At 36.9% G+C, this 22,500-nt stretch overlaps 2 protein-coding genes across 4 annotated transcripts in view; one reads left to right on the top strand and one right to left on the bottom strand.

Annotated features, from left to right (window-relative positions):
- DCP2 (decapping mRNA 2) overlaps positions 1-15,132 on the top strand; it is a 54,968-nt gene extending 39,836 nt beyond the window's left edge. For both annotated transcript variants that reach the window (XM_064376222.1, XM_012470098.2), the window contains 3 exons: positions 2,464-2,565; positions 5,317-5,368; positions 7,323-15,132. In XM_064376222.1, coding sequence (XP_064232292.1) covers positions 2,464-2,565; positions 5,317-5,368; positions 7,323-7,486 — 318 coding nt within the window. In that variant the 3' untranslated portion in view covers positions 7,487-15,132. The remainder of the gene's footprint in view (positions 1-2,463; positions 2,566-5,316; positions 5,369-7,322) is intronic.
- Positions 15,133-18,695: 3,563 nt separating this feature from the next.
- Positions 18,696-22,500, bottom strand: part of MCC (MCC regulator of WNT signaling pathway) — a 461,802-nt gene continuing 457,997 nt past the window's right edge. For both annotated transcript variants that reach the window (XM_012470094.3, XM_012470095.3), the window contains one exon: positions 18,696-21,411. In XM_012470094.3, coding sequence (XP_012325517.1) covers positions 21,231-21,411 — 181 coding nt within the window. In that variant the 3' untranslated portion in view covers positions 18,696-21,230. The remainder of the gene's footprint in view (positions 21,412-22,500) is intronic.

The following is a 22,500-nucleotide window of genomic DNA, read 5'->3' on the forward strand; positions in this document are numbered from 1 at the left end:
TTAAAACTGGACAAATGACTTGAATAGACAGTTCTCCAGAGAAGATATGCAAATGGCCAGTAAGTACACAAAAGATGCTCAACATTATTAATCATTAGGGAACATTATTAATAATTAGTGGTATCTCAACAGTGAGATACCACTTCTTACCCATTAGGATGGCATAATAAAAAGAAAAATAAAATAGACACCAACAAGTGTTGGTGATGATGTGGAGAAATTGGAGCCCTTCTGCATTGCTGGTGGGAGTGTAAAACAGTGCAGCTGCTGTGGAAAACAGTTTGGCAATTTCTCAAACAGTTAAAATAGAGTTACCGTATGACTCAGCAATTCCATTCCTAGGTATATGCCCAAAAGAATTGAAAGCAGGAACTTAAACAGTTAATTTGTAACCAGTGTTCATAGCAGCATTATTCACAATAACCAAAAGGTGGAAACAACCCATATGCCTGTCAATAGATGAATGGATAAACAATGTGGTGTATACACATAATGAAATATCATTCAGCCTTAAAGAAATGAGATTAAGAAATGAAATTCTGCCTAGGCTTGGTGGCTCATGCCTGTAATCCCAACTCTTTCGGAGGCCAATGCAGGCAGATTACTTGAGCCCAGTAGTTGGAGACCCACCTGGGCAGCCTGGCAATACCCTGTCTGTACTACTAAAAATATAAAAAATCAGCCAGACATGGCTGTAGTTCCTATAGTAGCTACTTGGGAGGCTGAGATGGGAGACTCACCTGAGCCTGGGAAATCAAAGGTGTGATAGCGCCACTGCACTCCAGCCTGGGCGACGGGGGTGAGATCGCATCTCAAAAAAAAGAAAATTCTGAAACATGCTACAATATGGGTGAACCTTGAGGACATTTTAAGTGAAATAAGCCAGACACAAAATGATAAATATTGTGTTAATGTTATTCCATTCCTAAATAGGCATATTCATAGAGATACAAAGTCAGAGATTACCAAGGCTAGAGGGAGGGGAGAATAGGGAGCTATTGTTTATTGGTTACGAAGTTTCTGTTTGGCATGATTAAAAAAAAGTTAGGGAAGTGGGTAGTGCTGACTGTATACTTAATGCCTCTGAATTATACACTCACAAATGGCTGATGTGGCAAATTGTATGTATATTGTACCACAACTTAAAAAAAAAAAAGCATACTGAGAAGAGTGGAATGAAAGTAAATCAAAAGTGTGTAGTAACATGAGTCACTCAAAGCCATATTTCCCTCACATCGCCTACTTAGGTTTTTGTTTTCCATCAGTGTTAGCAACTGGTTGATTTTTTTCTATAGGTAGGAATATAAATATTCTTATTTTTTTATATATTTAGAAGTTCTTCCTATTTATACTGTTTTGGCTAGTCCTCAAATAGCTGTTGTTTTAAGGTCTCAAAGGACAAATTAACGTTTAAAATGTTCGTTTTAATTTAAACTTAAGAGTTTTTTGGTGGGAAAATTAACTCATTTTAAAGCAGTTTAATAGCAAGATTTAAACTACTGCATATCTAACTAGGAATAATGGTCCAGATTTTAAAAACATCAGTCTTGGCTGGGCATGGTGGCTCACGCCTGTAATCCCAGCGCTTTGGGAGGCTGAGGTGGGCGGATCACTTGAGGTCAGGAGTTTGAGACCAGCCTGGCCAACATGGTGAAACCCTGTCTCTACTAAAAATACAAAAAATTAGCTGGGCATGGTGGCGCGTGCCTGTAATCCCAGCTACTCAGGAGGCTGAGGCAGGAGAATTGCCTGAACCCAGGAGGCGGAGGTTGCGGTGAGCCGAGATCGTGCCATTGCACTCCAACCTGGATAACAAGAGCGAAACTCCGTCTCAAAAAAAAAAAAAAAAAAATACAAAAATTACCTGGACGTGGTGGCATGTGCCTGTAATCCCAGCTACTCAGGAGACTGAGGCCGGAGAATTGCTTGAACCTGGGAGGCAGAGATGCCAGTTAGCCACGCACTGTGCTGTAACCCGGGCAACAGAGTGAGACTCCATCTCAAAAAAAAAATTAATCTTTATTATTATTTTATAAAAAGTGATTATTAATAGTGCTTATTAATAATTTAAAGCTGATTTCTTGGGTAACAATTGAGTACATACATCTACCCATTTCCTGCTTTAAGAACTGTGGCCAGTATCCCTCAGCATTCCTTTACAGAGAGGTTCCATTTATGCATTAGAAACAAGATCTATAAGCAGATACGGGATAAGGTAAGAGGTGTTGAAAGATTTCTAGGGGCAATTGTATTTGCTATTTCATACCTTTATAGAAGTCTTGGTTTGGAAAGCACTGACTTTTATAAGAAAATACGTTGATAGAGTGATTCATGAAAATTTTGGGTAGGAGAAGCTTTGCTTAAAAAAACTTAATTCATCTAGGTAAATGTAATTCATGGGCATTTTTTTGTGCTATTACATTATACTATAGATTCATATTTTATTTCTTATTGGAAAAACAGAATCAGAGTATGAGGGGAAATGGCAGAAAACAGTATCAAGATTCACCTAATCAAAAGAAAAGAACAAATGGGCTTCAGCCAGCGAAGCAGAATTCTTTGATGGTAAGAGTTACAGCTCTCACACTAAGTAGGCAGTTCATCCTTTGAAGAGTGAAACAAGGGCATTGCCAAGGCACAGGAATGTTACTTGCTTTGTTCTTATTTTAATTGATATAGGATTTTTATATAGATGAGTTGTGCACTATTCACACACTAAAAGTCTCTTTGGCTCCTCTTATTACAAATTTGTAATGTTGATTTAACTGCACATCTAATGTTTTTATGTGGCTATTTACATTTATTTTAATACCAATGTGTAGTCAAACCTGTTCTCTAGAGCAGTTATTTGGCTATTGTTCTGTTTTTCTAAGTACTCTGTATTATTTCAGTGAAGGTAAAAGTTTGGGGGAACTTCAGTATGTATTTTTTTTCTTCAAGTTGATACAGTTTAGAAAATTGGAAGAAAAAAAAAAAGTACCCACAGCCAGTACTGTTGTCATTAGATTAGACCTAAAGATAAATATCTGAATAATTTTTAAAGCATTTTCTTTCATTCTTTTGTTTAGTCAGTCCTCCAAAAGTTACTTCATAACTAACGGTCTTCTGTGTTACTTTTTTGTAAGTCCTATTTTTGTATATTGGATTTTCTTATAGATTCTCCTGCTTTTCATTTATCAGTGAGTAATAATAGTAATTTCAAATTTTTAGCAAAAATATTTTACCTGAGTTCCCTGGGTGTTTCTTAATTTGGGTTCTAATGACTCATTTCACTACTTTATCATTTCTCTTATCGCTGATAAAAGTGGTGACAAGAACAGAGAAGACAATCTTAGATGATTAAAAGGCTTTTAATAAAATTCAATAGCTGTTTCTAACAAAAACTAGACAGTTAACTTATTGATAATATTGTACAAGTGTTAATTGTCCTCAAATTAATGTATAAATGCAATATGATACCAGTAAAAATTTCTTATAGATTTTTTTTGGGAGAACTTCACAAATTACTCTCAGATTTGTCTAGAAGAACTTGAATAGATTTAAAAAAGTTGTTTAAGAAGAAGAAAGTTAATGATGGAGAGCAAGTACATGAGCAGTTTTTAAGAGAAGAAATAAAAGGGAATGATAAACATACAAAAGTCTTAAATTGTATGTGTAGTCAAAGAATGTAAATTTAAATGGGATACCATTTCTCCCATCAGATTGGCAAAGATGAAAACATTGTTAATAACCCAGTTGTGTATTGAATATATTGGTAACACATGAAAATTACTAATTGGTACGTCCTTCTGGAGAGGAGTTTTGCTATATCAAAACCCTAAAACAGTGTTCACTTCTTCCCTAGAAGAGGAATTTAAACAATGTTCACCCCCTTTCTAATAATGAAAACATGGAAAATAATCTAAATATCCAAGAAGATGATACTAAATATAGTATCGTAGATCTGTGCAGTGGGTTACCATGAAGTTGCTAAAAATGATGTGCATTTGTTGAAAAAGAAATTTATTCACAATATATTCTATTTTAAAATATTATCAGACACTAGTATGTATCATATAATTCCATTTAAAGTTTATACAATTGTATGAAAAGATTTTAACACACATCTTCATGTCAAGAAGCTAGAAAGATGTAATAGTGATTAACTTTGAGTTGAGAAATGTAATGAATAATCTTTTTTTTTTTTTTTTTTTTGAGACAGGGCCTTGCTCTGTCGTCTATACAGTGGCACATTCATTGCTCACTGTAGCCTTGAACTCCTGGGCTCAAGCCATCTTCCTGCCTAAGCTAATTTTTTTTTTTTTGAGACGATTTTGCTCTGTCATCCAGGCTGAAATGCAGTGTTAGAATCTTGGCTCACTGCAGCCTCAGCCCTCCTTGGCTCAAGCAGTCCTCCCACCTCAGCTCCAGAGTAGCTGGGACTATAGGTGTGTGTCACCATGCCTGACTAATTCTTGTATTATTATTATTATTATTATTTTTAGTAGAAATGGGCTTTACCATGTTATCCAGACTGGTCTTGAACTCCTAGGCTCAAGTGATCCTCATGGTCTGACCTCCCAAAGTGCTGGGATTACAGCTGTGAGCCACTGTGCCTGGCCACCTCAACTAAATTAATTAGCTCTGGATGATTTTTATGTTTTAGAAATACAAATAAAATGTGTTTGCCAGGCTGGCCTCAAACTCCTGGCCTCAAGTGATCTTCTTGCTTTGGTCTCTCAAAGTGCTGGGATTACAGGCATGAACCACCACGCCTAACCACTACTTGTCTATTTTTTTTTAATTTCTTTATAATATATATGTATGTAATCCAGACGTAAAAAAAATTTTAGGTGTAAAGAGTAAATACAAAATACAAAAATACTGGTGAGAGAATGGGATGGTGATTATATTCCTGGTTCAATTTTCTCCCTGATAAATTTGATAATATATCTTTTGATTTTTTTTTTTTTTTTTTTTTTTTTTTGAGGCGGAGTTTCGCTCTTGATACCCAGGCTGGAGTGCAATGGCGCGATCTCGGCTCACCGCAACCTCCGTCTCCTGGGTTCAGGCAATTCTCCTGCCTCAGCCTCCTGAGTAGCTGGGATTACAGGCACGCGCCACCGTGCCCAGCTAATTTTTTGTATTAGTAGAGACGGGGTTTCACCATGTTGACCAGGATGGTCTCGATCTCTTGACCTCGTGATCCGCCCGCCTCGGCCTCCCAAAGTGCTGGGATTACAGGCTTGAGCCACCGCGCCCGGCCATCTTTTGATTTTTAATAAGTGAAATAACTGGTAACTATGTTGTGTGTATATGTGTGTTTTTTTTAAATAGAAATGCGAAAAGAAACTTCATCCACGGAAACTTCAGGATAATTTTGAAACAGGCAAGTCATTTCCTATCTTTTTATAATCTCTGCCTTGTGGGATTTGCTTTGGTTTATCTAACTTTGATTTTAGTGGGCGTATGTGATATATGATAGTTAAGCAGGACGAGTTGCATATGTTCTGTAGAAAGAGTTCATAGAGTTCTCTAAATAAGAAACGGGCTGAAACAAATTGATTTAGATGATGAAGTTACTTGCCTTCACACTGTGCTGTTTGTTTTATGAATGTTAAGCCTTAGTGCTGTGCATGAATATTTTAAATAAGTAAATAATTGCATAGGGATTTGGGGGAGGGTAAAAAGAATCCAGTATTGTAAAGGCTAGGAATCTTACTCTCACATCTGTATAAGGGGTGCACTGACTTTAGAAGGTGAACATTTTTGGGGTAATCACTCTTGTTCTTCCCATATATACATTAGTAAATTTGTATGCCTTTTTTCCAATTAAAAGAAAAATTTCACCCTTTTTGGAGGTAATGTTCAACTTATTAAGGTAATACTAAGTATAGGTTTTATTAAAAATGCTTGCAATTTGTCCTTCCTCGATTATGAAAAGTAGATGTGTTATCTTATTTGCAAAGTAATCCTGATGAATGTAGAAAGCTCTTTGTTAAATACTGATTTAGTACATCCTACTTGGAAGTGCAGTAGACTGTTTTTTCTTAGGTGCTATTTTGAATTGTATGAAATTCCCATTTATTCACTATCTAAATTTAAGGCTTTCATGTAGAAAAGTCTAAGAAATGAAAAGCATTGTCATATTCTTTTTCTGTAATACTGTCTGTGATTTAAGCAAGATAATGCTATTTTAAAAGAGATGCCTTAACCCTATTATGGAAAGTGTTAACTGTGAAGAAAGGAACTCTCATTAGAATTTAGTTTGATATAGTCCCACTTGTTTATTTTTGTTTTTGTTACCTGTGCTTTTGGTGTCATATAAAAAAAAAAAAATCATTGTGAAGATCGGCATCAGAGAGCTTTTTTCCCTGTTTTCTTCTAGAAATGCTACAGTTTCAGGTTTTGTGTTTAAGTCTTTCATCTATTTCGAGTTCATTTTTATGTCTCGTATACGATAAGGATCCATTTCTTTATATGTGGATATCCAGTTTTCCTAGCACCATTTATTGAAGAGTCTATTATTTCTCCTTATTGGAGTTTAGTATAGAGAAGTTAATGGGGGTATAAGTCCTCTTAATAGAATTTTTTCTGGCCGTTTTGGGTGGTGGGGACATGATAGGCTGATAGTAAAATTTAATTAACATATATTCAGAAATTAGTTATTTCACAGTAAAAACCCTAAGTTCAGGGACATTAAAAAAGGTACACCATGCCAGCCTGGGCAACATAGCAAGACTCCGTCTTTACAAAAATTAAAAATTAGCCAGGTGTGCTGGCACATACCTGTAGTCCCAGCTACTTAAAAGGCTGAGGCAAAAATATATCTGTCTTAGTTGGGCATTATATGGATATATAAAATTTTGAGTTGTCTTGAGAACTATAAAAGAATTTGTGTCCTGGGAAGCCTCATCCTCATTTCTGCCCCAGCTTCTTGATAATCATTCCAAACCTACTTTCTAGTCAAGCCCCTGATCTATTTAAAAGGGGCGGGGCGGGGGGGAAGCCCAGATAAATTGGAGTTTTGTTGTACTATTTTGAAAATTTGAATTTTTCTTTATGGTGATAAATTCCTGGAAATCTTGGTAAACCCCACCTTTATTTTTCTATGAGAAAACACACATATAGGAGGTAAAGTTACTCATTTTGAAAGCAAAGGAATATCTAGGGTCTTAATAGCTGAGATTAAGATTTTGAATATGAGGAAATAGTAATAGATTGAAAATGTAGTTGAGCACCAGTTTAGGGAAAGGAAAATACATATCTTGGTGGTTCTCTTTAGGGTTAAATTTAGTATGTGGAAAGGTTACTGAGCTTATTTGTTTTGTTTTTTTAAACAGATGCTGTATATGACTTACCTAGCTTCAGTGAAGACCAGTTGCTAGAACATGCTGAGGGACAGCCTGTGGCGTGTAATGGACATTGCAAGGTCCCCTTTTCATCCAGAACTTTTTTGAGTTTCAAGTTTGACCATAATGCTATAATGAAAATCTTGGACCTTTGATAGGAGCAGATATATTGTAAATGTCGCAGGACCAGAGACCTGTTGCATTTGAGTGGGTGTCTCCTCAAGCCTTACCTTTCTCAGGTGTTTTAAAGAAATGCAGGGAGGCAATGTTTCTGAAGACATTTTTTGTTTATAAGAGAGAATAGAAAGAAACAGGAGTTTGCACTGTAAATGCAGTTATAACCTTTTATACAGATATACCTTTTCAGTGTTTAGTGCAAGTTTAAGTTGCTTTTGTTGAGGGCATTTATTCTGTGTGACTGTGGGTTTTATTTTATATTCTGGTTAAGAAAATAATGTATTGAGTTACTAGTCAAATAGCCAAGTTAATGGGAATGTTCCACCTACGTATTACAGTGATTGCAATAATGAAGTATTTCAAAGAGACTTAAAATAATGCCCAATTATTAATGCAAGAGCTGAGATGTCACATTCGTCAAGATTACAGGTGATCTACTTTGGTGGCATTTTGTACTTTTGCTTCTAACCACTGAGGCTCTCTAATCTTCCTCTGGTGTTTTGTTGAAAGGATTTATTGAAAGCAGCTTCTGGAATATAATATGCATGTCCAAAATGAACTCTTAGCACTTCATAAGGACAAAGTCTGTAGCCTGCAGGGGACTGAATGGATGGGAGTTGATGCTGTGATTTTTGAGCTTGGTTGCGTGCAGTCAATAAACCTGTGAGACTGCTGAAGAAAATGTAGCAGAGAGTATGGAGGCTGGGACCCAGCAACTACTTTGGGTCATGTGTTTACCATCCTGCCTCCAACCCTTTAGTATTAGAGACTTTTGTTCTTGTGGGAATTTCTTCTATATTCCAGTTGTGTAAATATGTATGAAAAACTGACATTACTAGGTTTTACATTGCATCTCCAGTATTGATCTTTGGAAACTGATGTTATATTAGGTTCCAATTTGCAATAATAGCAGAGACTGACATGCTTTTATTGGCCTGCTAAGCTCCTGGATGATGGAGTGAGAAGGGAAGGGGTATGCAGTTTACCCAAGTCTAAATAAAGCATTTCACTAGGTTACATGTTATGTATATGTGTTACGTAACAGTAACATACATAACTCACTCCTAGGAATGTATTTTGCTTCAGGATTTTTAACTTCAAATAAGGATGGCAGTGCCCGTTTTAAGGAGGATTTCAGCTATAATTGAGGACAATCACCAGGGTGTTAAGGGGGCTTTAGTGTTTTGGCTGCATCTGACCTCATTAAAGGAATTTCTTTGGAATGGGGGGGTGTTTGAGTATATGTGTGTGTGTGCATCTGTCATGTGGGTTTTAAAAATCCTTTTTTACAGTGGTATCCACAAAATACTTCTCTGCTTATAAATGTTATTGTAGAAATCTTTATTCTGTATAGGTAGCCTATTTAATCAGGTTCCTCTGAACTTCGTGGGACTTTTAAAAGAAGGGCTATTTAAGGAATTCACTTTTTAGTACTTTGCTTTAGCTTTTAAATGGCTTGATTTTAAAGGAGAAATTCTATTTATTAATGAAAGAGTCACCCTTTGGTGCTAAGCAGGAGAATTCACAATTATAGCAGTGTGTATAGAATTATGATATTCAGAATCCTCCATCTTTTAATGTGACAAATTTTTGAATCCTGTGACCTTTGCTTTTTAATGCATTATATGGTTGTGTTTGAAAGCTTTTACTGTTCTTTTCAGAAATACAGCTGCTTTGCTTGGGTCTCTTTGAGCCATATTTATAGTTGGTCCCAGCATTCCAGACTTCTGTTAAATTGTTAAAGGAGTGAAAATGTAGTTTGCCTGGCAGATGAATAATTTTCACTCATTTACTGTCTTCTGGAAACCATTTAACTTTTACTGCTTGTGTGTGTGTGTGTGTGTGTGTGTGTGTGTGTGTGTGTGTGTGTGTGTTTTTAAGTGCATACTTTGGCCAGTCTTTCTGGTACCTGTAGAGTTGGATTTTTCAGCTCTCAATACTGAAGCAAAAGAGATTAGAGTTAGTTACCAGAAGTATGGCCTCTAATGGTGTTGAGCCTTTTCAAGAACCAACAAATTATCTTGTGATTACAGTAGTAAATGTTATTGCTGTCGCGCTGCTTTATTTAATGCACTGTGGAACAAAATATAAGGGTATTGTTGGGATGTGATTATGATCAGTAGGCTTTTAGCTCTCCTCAAAGTTTGAGGTTAAAAAAATATTAAAAGATGTGAGTTAAAGTTTGTGTGTATGATGTGACTTAACTATGCAGAAAATATTTAAGTTGGATGTACCTGTTTTATGTACATCTGCTGTACTTACTCCCTCAGACCTGGGTATTAGTTTCTCAGTGTTCAGGTTACCTTGAGAATGGCCATGCTTAGTGAACTAGATTTCTCCTTTGAGAAATTTTAGTATGGTTTGAGGAAATCAAGTGATAAAGGAGTATGCTGAATATGCAATAATTTACTTCTGAGTGCTGCATTTTAAGAAGCTAGATGAGAAGAGTAGTCAGTTGGCTTCATTATGTTTTATGTCTTTGAGAGAGATGCAGGTCTTGGAATTCACTTTTTGAATGTTATGTTCCAACCTTATATGTTCCAAAGTGCAGTGCACTGTGAATCTTTTATTTAAAAAAAAAACTTGTAGGTGCTTTTATGTATAACTTTAATGATTTATAAGATGCTAAATGAATTGTTTTCATACCTAACCATTGTAATCCAAAAGAAGGGTGTGGTTTACATGCTTTTCAAAAATTTTTGTTAAGAAATAACAAATGAATGGTTTAGGATTTCAAATAGTGATACCCTCCTGAGACATGAGCATTTGGAGAAGTCTGAGCACCTAATATAACTCATTAAGTGTGGGTGAAATTTGATTAAAGATGTTGGAAAATTAAGTTGGATTTTTGTATTCATATATAAAGGAAAGTTTCCCAATGCCGTCAAAGGAATTGTGGTCACTACTTGCTATTCTGAACTTTGAATATCCTTATTTTTCTATCAGATATCAATTAGTAAGTATGGTTAATGAAGACATATAATGAAAGTAATTGTATGCAGTATGATTGAGTTAGTACTTTTCCTTTTGAAGGCTTTAGTAATTTGTATGTAGTGTCAAAAGGAATTCAAATCTAAGTGAATACAGCCTCCTCCTATAGGAATTAGATTCTTCTATAAAATTCACCATATTGTGTCCTATAGAAAAGTTAAGGTCTGAGTGCATGTGTGCATTAAAAACATTTCACTACCTATTCTCTCATGGACCTACTTTTCGCCCTTTCTTTTTTCATCTCCAACAGTTAAACAATAAGGAGAGCAAAGTTAATTATAACAATTAGACATTTTGCCAAGTTACTTTTCTTACCACAATACCCGCTCTTGGCTTTTTATCTTTATTTTTGTACCAGTGGACCTCCATGCTCCCTGAGATTTTGTTTTAACATCTATTGTGTTTCTATATTTTCTAAGGCAGTATTTTTTTTGTATGTTAATCATAGTTATAATAAATCGGATTCATTAACTTTTCTTCCTACTAATTTTTACTTGGATTATTTTCTAGCCTAGGGGATGGGGTTCATATGTATTGTTGTAACTTTAGATTAATAAGCAAGACGAACTTTTTTTGTTTGTTTGAAGGTATCCTTTATATACCTGTCTCTAGAAAAACAAATGTTAGGCTGGGTGTGGTGGCTCACGCCTGTAATCCCAGCACTTTGGGAGGCCTAGGCGGATCATCTGAGGTTGGGAGTTCGAGACCAGCCTGATCAACATGAAGAAACCCTGTCTCTACTAAAAACACAAAATTAGCTGGGCATGGTGGTACATGCCTGTAGTTCCAGCTACTCGGGAGGCTGAGACAGGAGAATTGCTTGAACCCAGGAGGCAGAGGTTGCAGTGAGCTGGGATCACATCATTGCACTCCAGCCTGGGTGACAGTGCGAGACACCGTCTCCACAAAAAAAAAAAAAAAGGAAAAACAAATGTTACTAGAAACAATTTTGTCAAACCTTACTCCTGACAGCTTGGTAAAGTCAGGGTAGAATTTCTCACTTTGTATTATGTCCTAAGACTTTAAAGTGCATTTGTCTAGTTGCCAAAAATTCTAAAAATGAGATTATGATGGGCTTTCTCAGCATCTTTTTTCTTCTTAGAATTGAATTGCTCTTAAAGTCTGTACTCCTGTGTCAGAAAGGTGGCAGATTGCAAATAGGTAGTACAGGCTTTGCCCCATGTTTTCAAAGTAGGATTCTGGATTGCAGTTTCAAAAAAACACGATAGATTATTATTATAGAATCAAAGTGTCCTGAAAGGAGAATAGCTATAGTTGCTGGGCAAAGAGTATAAGAAAGAAATTTTAGAGTATTTATCAATACTTGAGTGCTATATTATGTTCCAGGCTAGAAATGTGATCATTGCATGGCCTAAGTGTAGCCATTCATATATATATATGTATGTGTGTGTGTGTATATATATATATATATATGTGTGTATATATATATATATGAAAAAAATACATATATATGTATAGCCATTATCAAGTGTTTCTACCCCTGGATAAAGTTAATTTTTTTCAAGTATGATTGCTAAGCAATCCAGTGAATCTAAAGTAATTTTTCTCATTTTAAAGACCAATGTTGAGGAGTCTGGTCCTTCCTGTGCTAATACCGTAGAGCTCCAGTCAAACTGGAGTGCACTGCTTTCTACAGGAAGACAACCCAGAGCACACAGCCATAGTCTGCTGTGGTGTCAGTCACATCACAGTGTAGGTATACATTTGTCCTGAATGTGATTGATTTCCTTTCCATCTCACTTCCTTGTGACAAAGCATTTACTATTGAAATAGTAGTCTGTAAGTTGGGAAAAGAGTAAAAGTAACTCTTATGCTTGGGAGTGGACTTGAAGGGTTGACTTCCACCAGCTGAGGACAAACAAGTGCAGAGAAAAACTATGATAAAGTGTGGAGGTCTTGAGAGCTGTTCATAATGGAATCTTTAATCTGGGTTATCAGAGTAATGAATCACCAATAAAACATTCCATGTATCTTGGATCTTCTGTGGTTAGCAGAGGAGTATGGTCTCAATATGTTAGCAGCTTGAAGGCACAACCTAAAAGGAATGAGCCTTCACAAGGTGCGTCACATTAGTTGGGTAGTATTGGTCAAGGGTACTCTGAAGAATGAATACAAAAATCAGTTGCCTGTCTTTATAACCTTGTCCCACATGGACTCTAGCCTTCAGTAGACTTCAGTCTTTTAGTCTGGTAAGAGACTGAGGCCCTGAATATGTGTTTTTTGCTTTTTGGTGGAAGGTTTTCTGCAAGTGGTTGGGTGGTTTTTGGGTTATTGGCCACTGTTCGTTCAGTGCCATTTGAAGACCTGTTGTTTCTTAATCCCTTTTCTTGGTGTGACTGGCCAGGAAAAAGCCATTGAGTCCTTTTTTTTCTCCCTGGTGACTTACCCTTCTGTAGAATAATCTTTTTAAATTTATGTTACATCTCTATGATAAACCTTCCAGACTTGCAAGCAGTGATTTTATCTTTCCTTCCTGAGAAGCTGATCTCACTTTTGATGTTTGGGTCACAAACAGATAGGAGGGCTGTGGATACCTGTGCTCTTTTGAGTCTCAATGCTTGTAGCTTTCACATTAGCTTGGGAGCAAAGAACAGACTTCTTTGTGGTTCTAGAGTGAAATGGGCAGTGTTCTGCTGGTCCTCAGTCTGAGAGGTCTTAGGTAATATTCTTAGTATAGTGGAATTTCTGAGGTCAAATTTAACATGTTAATTATTTCTCCTTTTAGTTCATTGAATCTGAGGTTCTAAATCTGTAGCTTCATTTTGGGCACAAGTCTGCATTGTCATTTTTTAAGCTTTAAGAGATTGACATATGCTTTTGTGATATTTAGGAATAGACTGGATGGCAGCAAATGAAAATAAAGGTTTTCAACGTGAATGAAATTTTGAAAGATAATTTTTCAGCAGCTGGTTGATTAGATGGGTTAGTGCTTTTGGAACGTATGAGTAACAGTAGACTTGTATTCTTCATGCACTATACATATGATATGCACTGACAGAAGAGCACAGAAGACATACCTGCTAGAGTTTCTTTGTGCATTTCACTACTGTTCTAGGGCACTGCTGTCTCTTTGGTTCATTTTAGGTTTGTATTAGGATGTTGCACAAGTAATCATTTAATGTTAAATGCACATGTTCAAAGAAATGAGTATTAAAGGTTTTCGCTGATATTTCACTTCAGAGTTAGGACAGGAGACAGCTAACCTGACTTCCATTTTATAAATAATAGAAACTTTTTCTTCAGTAACAAAAAGAGGAAAGGACAATAAAACCGTAATTATTTTGCTTTATGTCTATTTTTAAAAAATAATTGTTTTGAAGTTTGCTTTATTAGCTTAATACCTTATAGTACTTTTAAAAAATCATCCTTGGTAAGTGTTGGACTCATCCTAGATCTGTGTACAATTCAGACTTTTATCTGTTAGCTTTAATAAAAATTTAAAATGATCTCATTTCAGAATAAAACAATCAAATGGAATTATAGTTCATATATTAGCAATTTAAGTGAAATTCTTTTAATAAGATTGTCTTTTGTCTAACCAAAATAGGGCATACAGATTAGTGTGGATGGAAAAGGGGGTAAGACTTGACTTTTTAATGCTGTGCCTATTTCCAAAATAAGATTTGATGTGGCTTTTTACATTATGCTGTAAAGACTAGGTAATGTTAAAGGAAGATACATAGTCTACATATCTTAAAACAATTTGCTTGGGAGTAAGTTTTAGTCAGAAAAAGGTGAAGATATTTATGTTAAGTCATATTAAGCAAATTATTTTGAGACCTACTTTTGCTGGTAGACAAAAATTGAGGAAATGTTTCACAAATATATGATGGTCAATGAAAAAAACCAGACTTTAGAGTAAATGTGATAACCAAGTAGATTTGTGAACTTTATTTCTTTAGTAATTATTTTTGTCATACATGAAATGATTTAACCTTTAATTTTTTCCTAGATTATAGCAGTGTTTCATTATTTTACCTTATAGGGCATTTCAATGCTTGAAGAAAGACTGTATAAGTAAACCTACTTCAAATGATTCTGTTCATAGTAGTATAGAGTCCTTGATGCTTTTTTGGTAACTGTCAAACATTTACTGACAGCAGAAAAGGAACCCCAAAACACCTGTTGTGTTCACCTTGTTATAAGAACTGAAACATTTTGAACAGGTTTTATTGTGTTTCTGGATTTATGGTGGTGTAGTTGGACAGCAACTTTGTCTTTTTCCCTCAGTGTTAATGAAAGGATAAAGACTGACTGACTTTACCTCTATTGTTGGGTATGACTATCAAAGGATTTCCAGTGATTCATGTATGTGAATTGGAGTTTAAATGTTTGCAGGATTACTGTACTTCCAAAGACCCACTAGAATGTCAGCTGTACTCTATATTCTCCACTGAGAAAATGAACAAAATCCTAAGTCTTAACAGTTATGCTCTAACTTTTTGAAAGCTTTTTGATGTAAATAATACTAGGTTAAAAACTAATCTTACAAAATACAGTTTGAATGATGGAAGATTGTTCACATATTGGCTTTCTGTAAAAAAACATTGTGTTAGACTGTAATGTAATATCAATAAAATTGGCTGCTTGGGCAGTTTTAGTTACTACCTTAGTCTGGTTTCTGCTACTGTTACTTGTTATCATAGGTTCTGAGTTGCTCATTGTGGTTGCTGTCTCTTTGGACCAATAAAAAATGTCAAGTATGAGATGAACATAATAAAAGTATGTTTCTGTAACAGGAAGAAATATTAAAAAGTACAGAGTCTCTGAAAAAATGAAAATACCTCAAACAAGTTTGTTGCTTTAAAGCAAGATTATCATGTATAGCTTGAGATGTGAATTAATTAGGTATTTAAAATCCAGCAATTCTTAAGTTTGTGCTAGAATCAGGTTTTGCAATAGGAATACCTAACATTGGATCGAGAAAGAAATACGTTCTTTTCCATCAGAGACCTCAGCTCTATGACAGTAATTTTTATTTAAAATTTTCAAAAGGGGAGTGACCAGGGTGTTTGTTATACTTACTGTCAGAGGTACTTTGCTTCCGTAGTGACAGCTTGACAACATTGTAATCTTTCTGTAACAGACATGTTGCAAAGCTGCTTGCCATCTTGTTGTCCTGTATTACTTCCTTGCACTTCCAGTCCTTGATTACATTCCTTGTTTTAATGATCTTTAAAGAGGGGGAAAGACTCTTCAATAGGTAACTTCCTAGTTACGCCAAATATGAAAAAGTAGCCAAATAAAAATGGGCTATAAATGAGATTTCTTGTCCGTTTTGATCTAATAAAGTCTTTCTTCTAGTGCCTCTGCTTTGACTAGGGCTCTTGATTTCATGTAAGCATCATGGATTTGATATTCCTGTATGGCAAACAGTTCTACAGAAAGATAGCCTTACCCTTTAATTAACACAGTTAAGGTACACCATGGAATTAGAAATATTTATTCAGAATATAAGAATGTTTGTAAAATATTATAAATGTCTCTGTATAAATAAATGGAGTTTAAAAAAACAATTCTATATCAAATAACGCAAACTGGCTATTTTACAGCAGCTAAAGCTAAAGGCATCTGGAAACATTTAAAGATTACAAGTGAAGAAACTAAAAAATTACAAGGTATAGTACAGTGTTAAGTAGCAATTTTAAAATGAGACTTTTCAGTACAAACAGTAGAACAATACTGACAAATGCAAACTTAGTCACATGTGCTTTAATAACTGACAATACATTCAAGCAGGTTTTTCTAATTCAAGTGTATAGCACATTTTCAAATAATAGGAAACAAATTTCATGCAAAGTAAATAAGTCTTGACAAGATGTCTAAAAACTGATTAGAACTAGAAAAGAAGTGGACATGTTTTATTACCTTTGCATTAGGTACAAACTAAAGCAGATTATCAGGGGCTCTTATTCACTTGGCGGTCCTGACATGAGCACTATAAGTGAATACTATGAGTTCTACAAACAGAACATTTTTCCACATGAATTTGATTTGCAAAAAGTGCAAAAGTGGTAGAGCAAGAATTACTAATTAGGGGATCAGTGTGACTGGCAGGGGGTCGTGGAATTTTGTATATAACTTGCTTTGTTCTGCTGAGCTGGTATTTCATATGATTAGCAGATGAATGACCATGGAAAGATGACGGTACTAGTCAAGGATGTGGTTTCTCATAGTACTTGCTGTTTCTGGGACTGAATGATGTTTTTGTCTTGGTCACATGCAAAATCTCACCCAGATGTAATGTGACAGAGAATTTACCCAGTGTAACCCTTAAGCAAAAATGTATAATGGTCTGCATGTGAAACTGTCTCTCTCTGCACAGGTATTAGCAAAACAAAAATACATGAACAGCTGCCATTCAACTTTTGTACTCTTTTCCACTTGTTTATATTTATTTTAACAGCCACTGAGAGATCAGATCAGTGATGCTATGGTGACAATGGTCAGGATTATTTCTTAGAGAATACAAATGTATTAGCTTAGAGAGTAATTTCAGGTGTGTGAAACAGGAGATACTTCTGAAGGCCACAGGTTCATAAACTTAAGATTTGTAGGATGTAGATAAACTTTAAGAACTGGGTCGTGAAGGCATAATTTTTGTTTTGTAACCAGTTACGCCTCTTCTATAAACGCTATAGAGTGCTCAAAGGTGAGTCAAACTTGTATCATTCCTTGTCAGATGGGCTGTTCCCATTGGATAAGAAAAACTGCTAAATATTTTTCTGAAAATTTTTATAGTGTTCTACAAAGCCATCACCTTCTGCAGAAAAAAAAGTTACTATGTTCCACCTCTCCATCCCCTGCTAAAAACTTTAGCAGTCTTATGGCTGCACCCTAATCAAAGTCAGTGCAGAAATCTCAACCGTTACAGAAGTCTCTTACTGTCTAGCTCTAAAAATATTCTAACTAGTAGTTCTGTTTGCTGAATCTAGAAGTAGGTGGAGCTATAAATAGTTTAATAGAATGAATGGGACATACTCCCAGTTAAGAATTTGCAAATGGTTTAAAGCCTTAAGGAGGAAAGGACACTTCCAGAAATTACTGTTTTTTTAATTATCTTGATATCAATTTATTTAAAAGCTTGATAATTCAAACTCTTGAGAGCTTTAAGGTTGATTGATGATAGACTTAAAAAGTGATTGCTGGATAATTCTTGTGGGCTGCAGGAACACCTTAGAAGGGAACAGGCAGCTATGGGGGTTCTTTAATTCATGCCAATGACAGGCAGTCCAATCTTGATCGGGTAACTATGGGGCATTTTTTTTTTTTTTCATTTAAAATAATTAATCTGTATCCAGTTAGGAACTAGAAGACTTTCATATAGTTTCATGTTTTCCTTAGAGTGGTAAATTTCTTACTACTCCCTAACAGTTTTAAGGAAAAAGCCTGTGCACTCTAATTTGGACTGCCTTTTGGAGTAGAATAAGGCTCTGACTTAGAACTCTTTGAGATCCCTTTAATATTTTGCCACAAGCTTAAAGAAGACTTAGTCCATGCATCTGAAAGGAAAATTAAGCAATTATGTTTAACTGGTACTTAATTTTTTAAATTAACATTTCAGTTTCAGGCAGCATGGATATCAACTTCAGAAAGCTGACAAGCCAGCATATGAGAGTGAAGCAAATTTCAAAAAGGAATCTTACTGCTCCTCAGTCCATGACAGGTTTTGTAGCTGGTAAGCTCACACACTGATGGCACTCCAACTATGAACAGAAGTCTCTTTCTTTTGCTTGTGATTTGTGCAGTTGGTTTTGTTTGCCTCAGTCCCACAATGGGAAATATACTCCAAGAGAACTGTGAAATGGGTCCTTTTGCTCCGTGCCCATTTCTTCAAAAGTCAAAGACTGAACTCTGAACAGAGCTGGTTACTGACTAAAAGCGGGGGGTGGTAACCACTGAGGAAATTAGAAACTAGAGAAAACAATTCAAAATATGAAATCTGAAGGTTTTTAACTTCGTGTAAGTTAGAATCAAGTTCCTTGTTTACCCCCAATGGAGATGTTAATGTAAACCAGCTCGTATTTAGAGAAAAATTCAGGTAGAGCCAGGTTATACAATAATCAATCAGTATAGTTCAGTAGCTCCCACAATTAGCATAATCAAGTGCCTGCTAGTTTACCTTCAACAAGGAATATGTCTTGGGGAGTATTTGAAAAATACAAGGAAAGGAAAAACTTTTATCGCTTTTTTATTATACATATTTATAAAAGTAACACTTTTGCCTGCAAAATAGTTTTTACCCAAATCATCACATATTTGAAAGTATTAAACTAAGGTCAGGTAGGATGCGTAACACTGGGGCCCTTAACAGAGGAGCCGAAGCTGCTTCTGCCTGGCGGAATTACAGGGCCAAGAAGGGGAGGTTCTCCGATTTTACCTGGAGCAAGAATGGAGGCAGAAGTCAGTAGGCAGGATTTTATTCTTGCGTTGGTGAAAATGAAAACTGTCCATTTGATGCCTGCTTAATCACAAAAGAGAAAGCCATGCACATCCCAATTTGCTCAGGGGAGAACATTTCCTTAGGCAAGCTGGAAAAATGGTGAAAACTCCTTTTTTTTTTTGGCATATGTTTTTCAGCCAAAACATTTTCCTCTTGACAAAATGCAACTTTATACAAAAAGTGAAAATTGATTTTTAAAAAATCACAACAGTGGCGGGGCACAATGGCTCATGCCTATAAGCCCAGCACTTTGGGAGGCTAAGGTGGGTGAATTGCCTGCAGTCAAGAGTTTGACTAGCCTGACCAACGTGGTGAAATCCTGTCTCTACTTAAAAAAAAAAACCAAAATAACCCAGGTGTGGTGGCAAATGCCTGTAATCCCAGCTACAGAGGAGGCTGAGGCAGGAGAATTGCTTGAACCTGGGAGGCGGAGGTTGCAGTGAGCAAAGATAACACCATTTGCACCACTGCACTCCAGCCTGGGTGACGAGAGTGAGACTCCATCTCAAAAAAAAAAAAAAAAAAATCACAGGAACTAACTTTGACCAAATGATATTGATTGATATAGACACCAGTGGGCATTTTCACAGTAATCAGAGCACCCCAAAGGTGGTCCTTCCAGACTGATAACCAGTTGATTTTGTTTTGTTTGGAGATGGGCATTCTCCCTCCTGGAGTCTCAGTGGTTGCTTTTAGGATAGAACTGTCTACCCTCCGGATTGGCGGCTGGAGTATCCTCCATTGAACAGAGGGCTGTAGAATTTGTATCATGCTCTGAAAATAGACCCACCCATAGCTCATGGACATAAAGAGTCTACTGCAAAGACCTCATCAACTTTAATTTGATGTAGTAGTCAACTGTGGCATTCAAACACATTTTTCATAGGGAACTTTGGATGGATTCTCTGGTGCTACAGAAAAAAAAACAGGAATGGTCCTTAAGTGTATCAGTATAGAACTGAAGAAGGGGTAAAACTGAAGGTTATAGCAGAAAAAGAAAGAATAATGAATTTAAGATGGAAGACCTTCCTGAAAGAATTCAGGTACTTTGGTCCTGCCTAGTCCTGTCAGCATTTTGCTTGAAATTTAACCTTTTAGGCACCATATGCTAACCATCATCACGTATCTAGGGGCAAAAAAAAAGAAGCCTTAGTAACCATTCCCTCACCCTGTCCCTGACATGACAGCAGGAGCTAAGTCTTGAACCAGGGGTTAAGCAGCATTCTTAAGTAGGCGTGATCAGTTTTGCAAAATGTTCAGTATCTCCTGTGTCTTGTCCTTAGGTAGAGACAGGTTCAGAGCTACAAAAGTACTCTCAGGTGGAAGAAAGTTGATTCAGCAGAACAGCAATTAATTTATTTATGTAGTGCCCTGGGGCGGGAAGTGTTAATAATGCTTCTCTGCTCTTGAAGAAACCCCTGATAAAATTTTCGTTCCACTACAGGCATCAAAAAGATTCTCAGCTCTAAGTCTTGGATATTAATAAGGCTCCACTGAGAGGGAGAAATCCCAGAATCAAGAGAGCACTCCCTTCCCAGCCCTGCTTCCAAAATGAAGGCTGAAGGAAATTTTTATTCTCTCAATACAAAATTGTTCAGGCACAGTCCTGACGGTGGTCTATTTGTAACTTTAGTGTATCTGGGACTGTAAGCAACACCTGTCTACCCTCTTCCCATGACCTGTAACTCCCAGATAACGCCTCTTATGACTGATTCTATCTTAAAGTTGAGTCGTGAGACTTGAAAACCAAAGCCTTGCTGCAGTAAGCAAATCAGCAGCCCTTTTAAATGCAGGAGGCACACACAGGTCTGTGTGTCAGTTTTCCCATGAAGCAGGAGGAAAGAGAAACGAGATGATTGATAGACAATAAGCCCACCATCTACCAGAAAGAGGATAGAATGGAAAATCTTACAGAAACAAATGCTTGGGATCCCACTGATGCACAGCCGTCAGACCAGAAGAGGAGGGAGAGTGAATGCTGAAAGCAGAAACGAGGTTCTGCTGAGCAGGCACAGAGCTTGTGTTTACACGCTATCGTGGGCCTGGGAAGGAAGAGTGGGCACCTCTGGATACAGTCCACAGTGTCGCCATGGCCAATTGCCCCAAAGGCTGAGTTGGGGCATTCCATTGTCCAAGTGCCAACCTACCTGCCAGCCTTCCCTTTCCTCCTCCTCCTAACAAGTACTTTGTCTCCAGGGGCCCTTCTGTCCTCAGTGGCCTGCTGTGGTTTAGCTCCCATGGGCAGAGCTCCGGTGCCTGAGTGCTGATTACAATGAAGTTTCATTGGTGTGTGGCCTGGAGTTCTCTTCCTCCAGCAGAGCTATTCTTTGCTTGAGCATCCTCACTTGAGTCTCATGCCTCTCCACCATGGCCATCATCTGAGACTCCAACTTCTTCAGTTTGTTTTGATGCTTCTTCTTTGCTTTCTCATAGGCAGCCACCAGGTTGCTAGGTGGGAATGAAGGGAAATTAGGATGAAGATTCATCCTAAGTAGCATTGGGACACACTGTCCTGTCCACTGGATAACCAGCTTTAGTGAGCACTGCTCTGAAGGAAGATCACTCAGCCTCTTCAGTAAGAATCTGATACCTAGTGGTCAGAGGAGGGGCAGCACCAGGATATCAACACTCATGGCCAGTCACCTACTGGCTTCACCAAGATGAATGCAGCTCAGCTGCTAGAGGCTGGTCACTCTCACATATTAGAAGGGGTTCTAAGAGTCAAACCAACAATCCAGATCAGCCAAGTCCAAAACAAAGAGTGGGTCTATTTGTTGCTCCATGGTTGCTTGCAATATAGTCAAGTGTACCTTACAGGAGTATTCCTGAGGCACTGCACTCAAAGTGACTGTACCTGGGATGAGAGCAGAGCGGTTGTTCTTGTTCCCACTTCCCTTTATGCTTTGGGCTGGTGGGACTCAGAATACTCAATTAGGCCATAAGCCAATGCTGCAAAGCCAGACATGGAATACAGAGGCCTTTGAACTATCTCTACCAGAGTCTGGTGGGTGAGGGTATACAGTAAGCCCACGTAAGTCCAGTCCATGTACAGTCATTATCCCTACAGCTGCAGTTCTCTCAAGTGGTCTGAGGACTCACCCCCAGGTAGTTGTAAAACCCATTTAGGAGGTCTGTGAGGTCTTGAGCTTTTATTTCCAACTATAGAGCTGGATAATGCCAGGTGTTACCAATATACATCCACATAATGTTGACTGCGGAAGCAAATGTGAGAACCCAGCTGTCTTCTATTAAGCCAGACATTAAAGATTTGCAAAACCAGTACCACTCTTCTAATTTCTGGGAAAATAGTTTTTGATTAAAATGCCATTTGTATTACATCTAGTGTGTTTGGTTTTTTTGTAACTGAATTAAAAACTGAGTTTATCTTGGTTTTAGTTTGTAACAAAAGCTGTTTAATTCCTTCATTTTTTATAGAGTCCTGAGCCCAGTCTTACAGCAGCATTTCCTAAAGTATTCCAACGAATATTGTATTGCTCAAAACAATTCCATAGCCAATTTTGTTTGGAAAATATTGGC

Source organism: Aotus nancymaae, unplaced genomic scaffold, assembly GCF_030222135.1.
Source record: "Aotus nancymaae isolate 86718 unplaced genomic scaffold, 86718_ANA_hifiasm-v0.15.2.pri h1tg000014l, whole genome shotgun sequence".
Lineage (NCBI taxonomy): Eukaryota > Metazoa > Chordata > Mammalia > Primates > Aotidae > Aotus > Aotus nancymaae.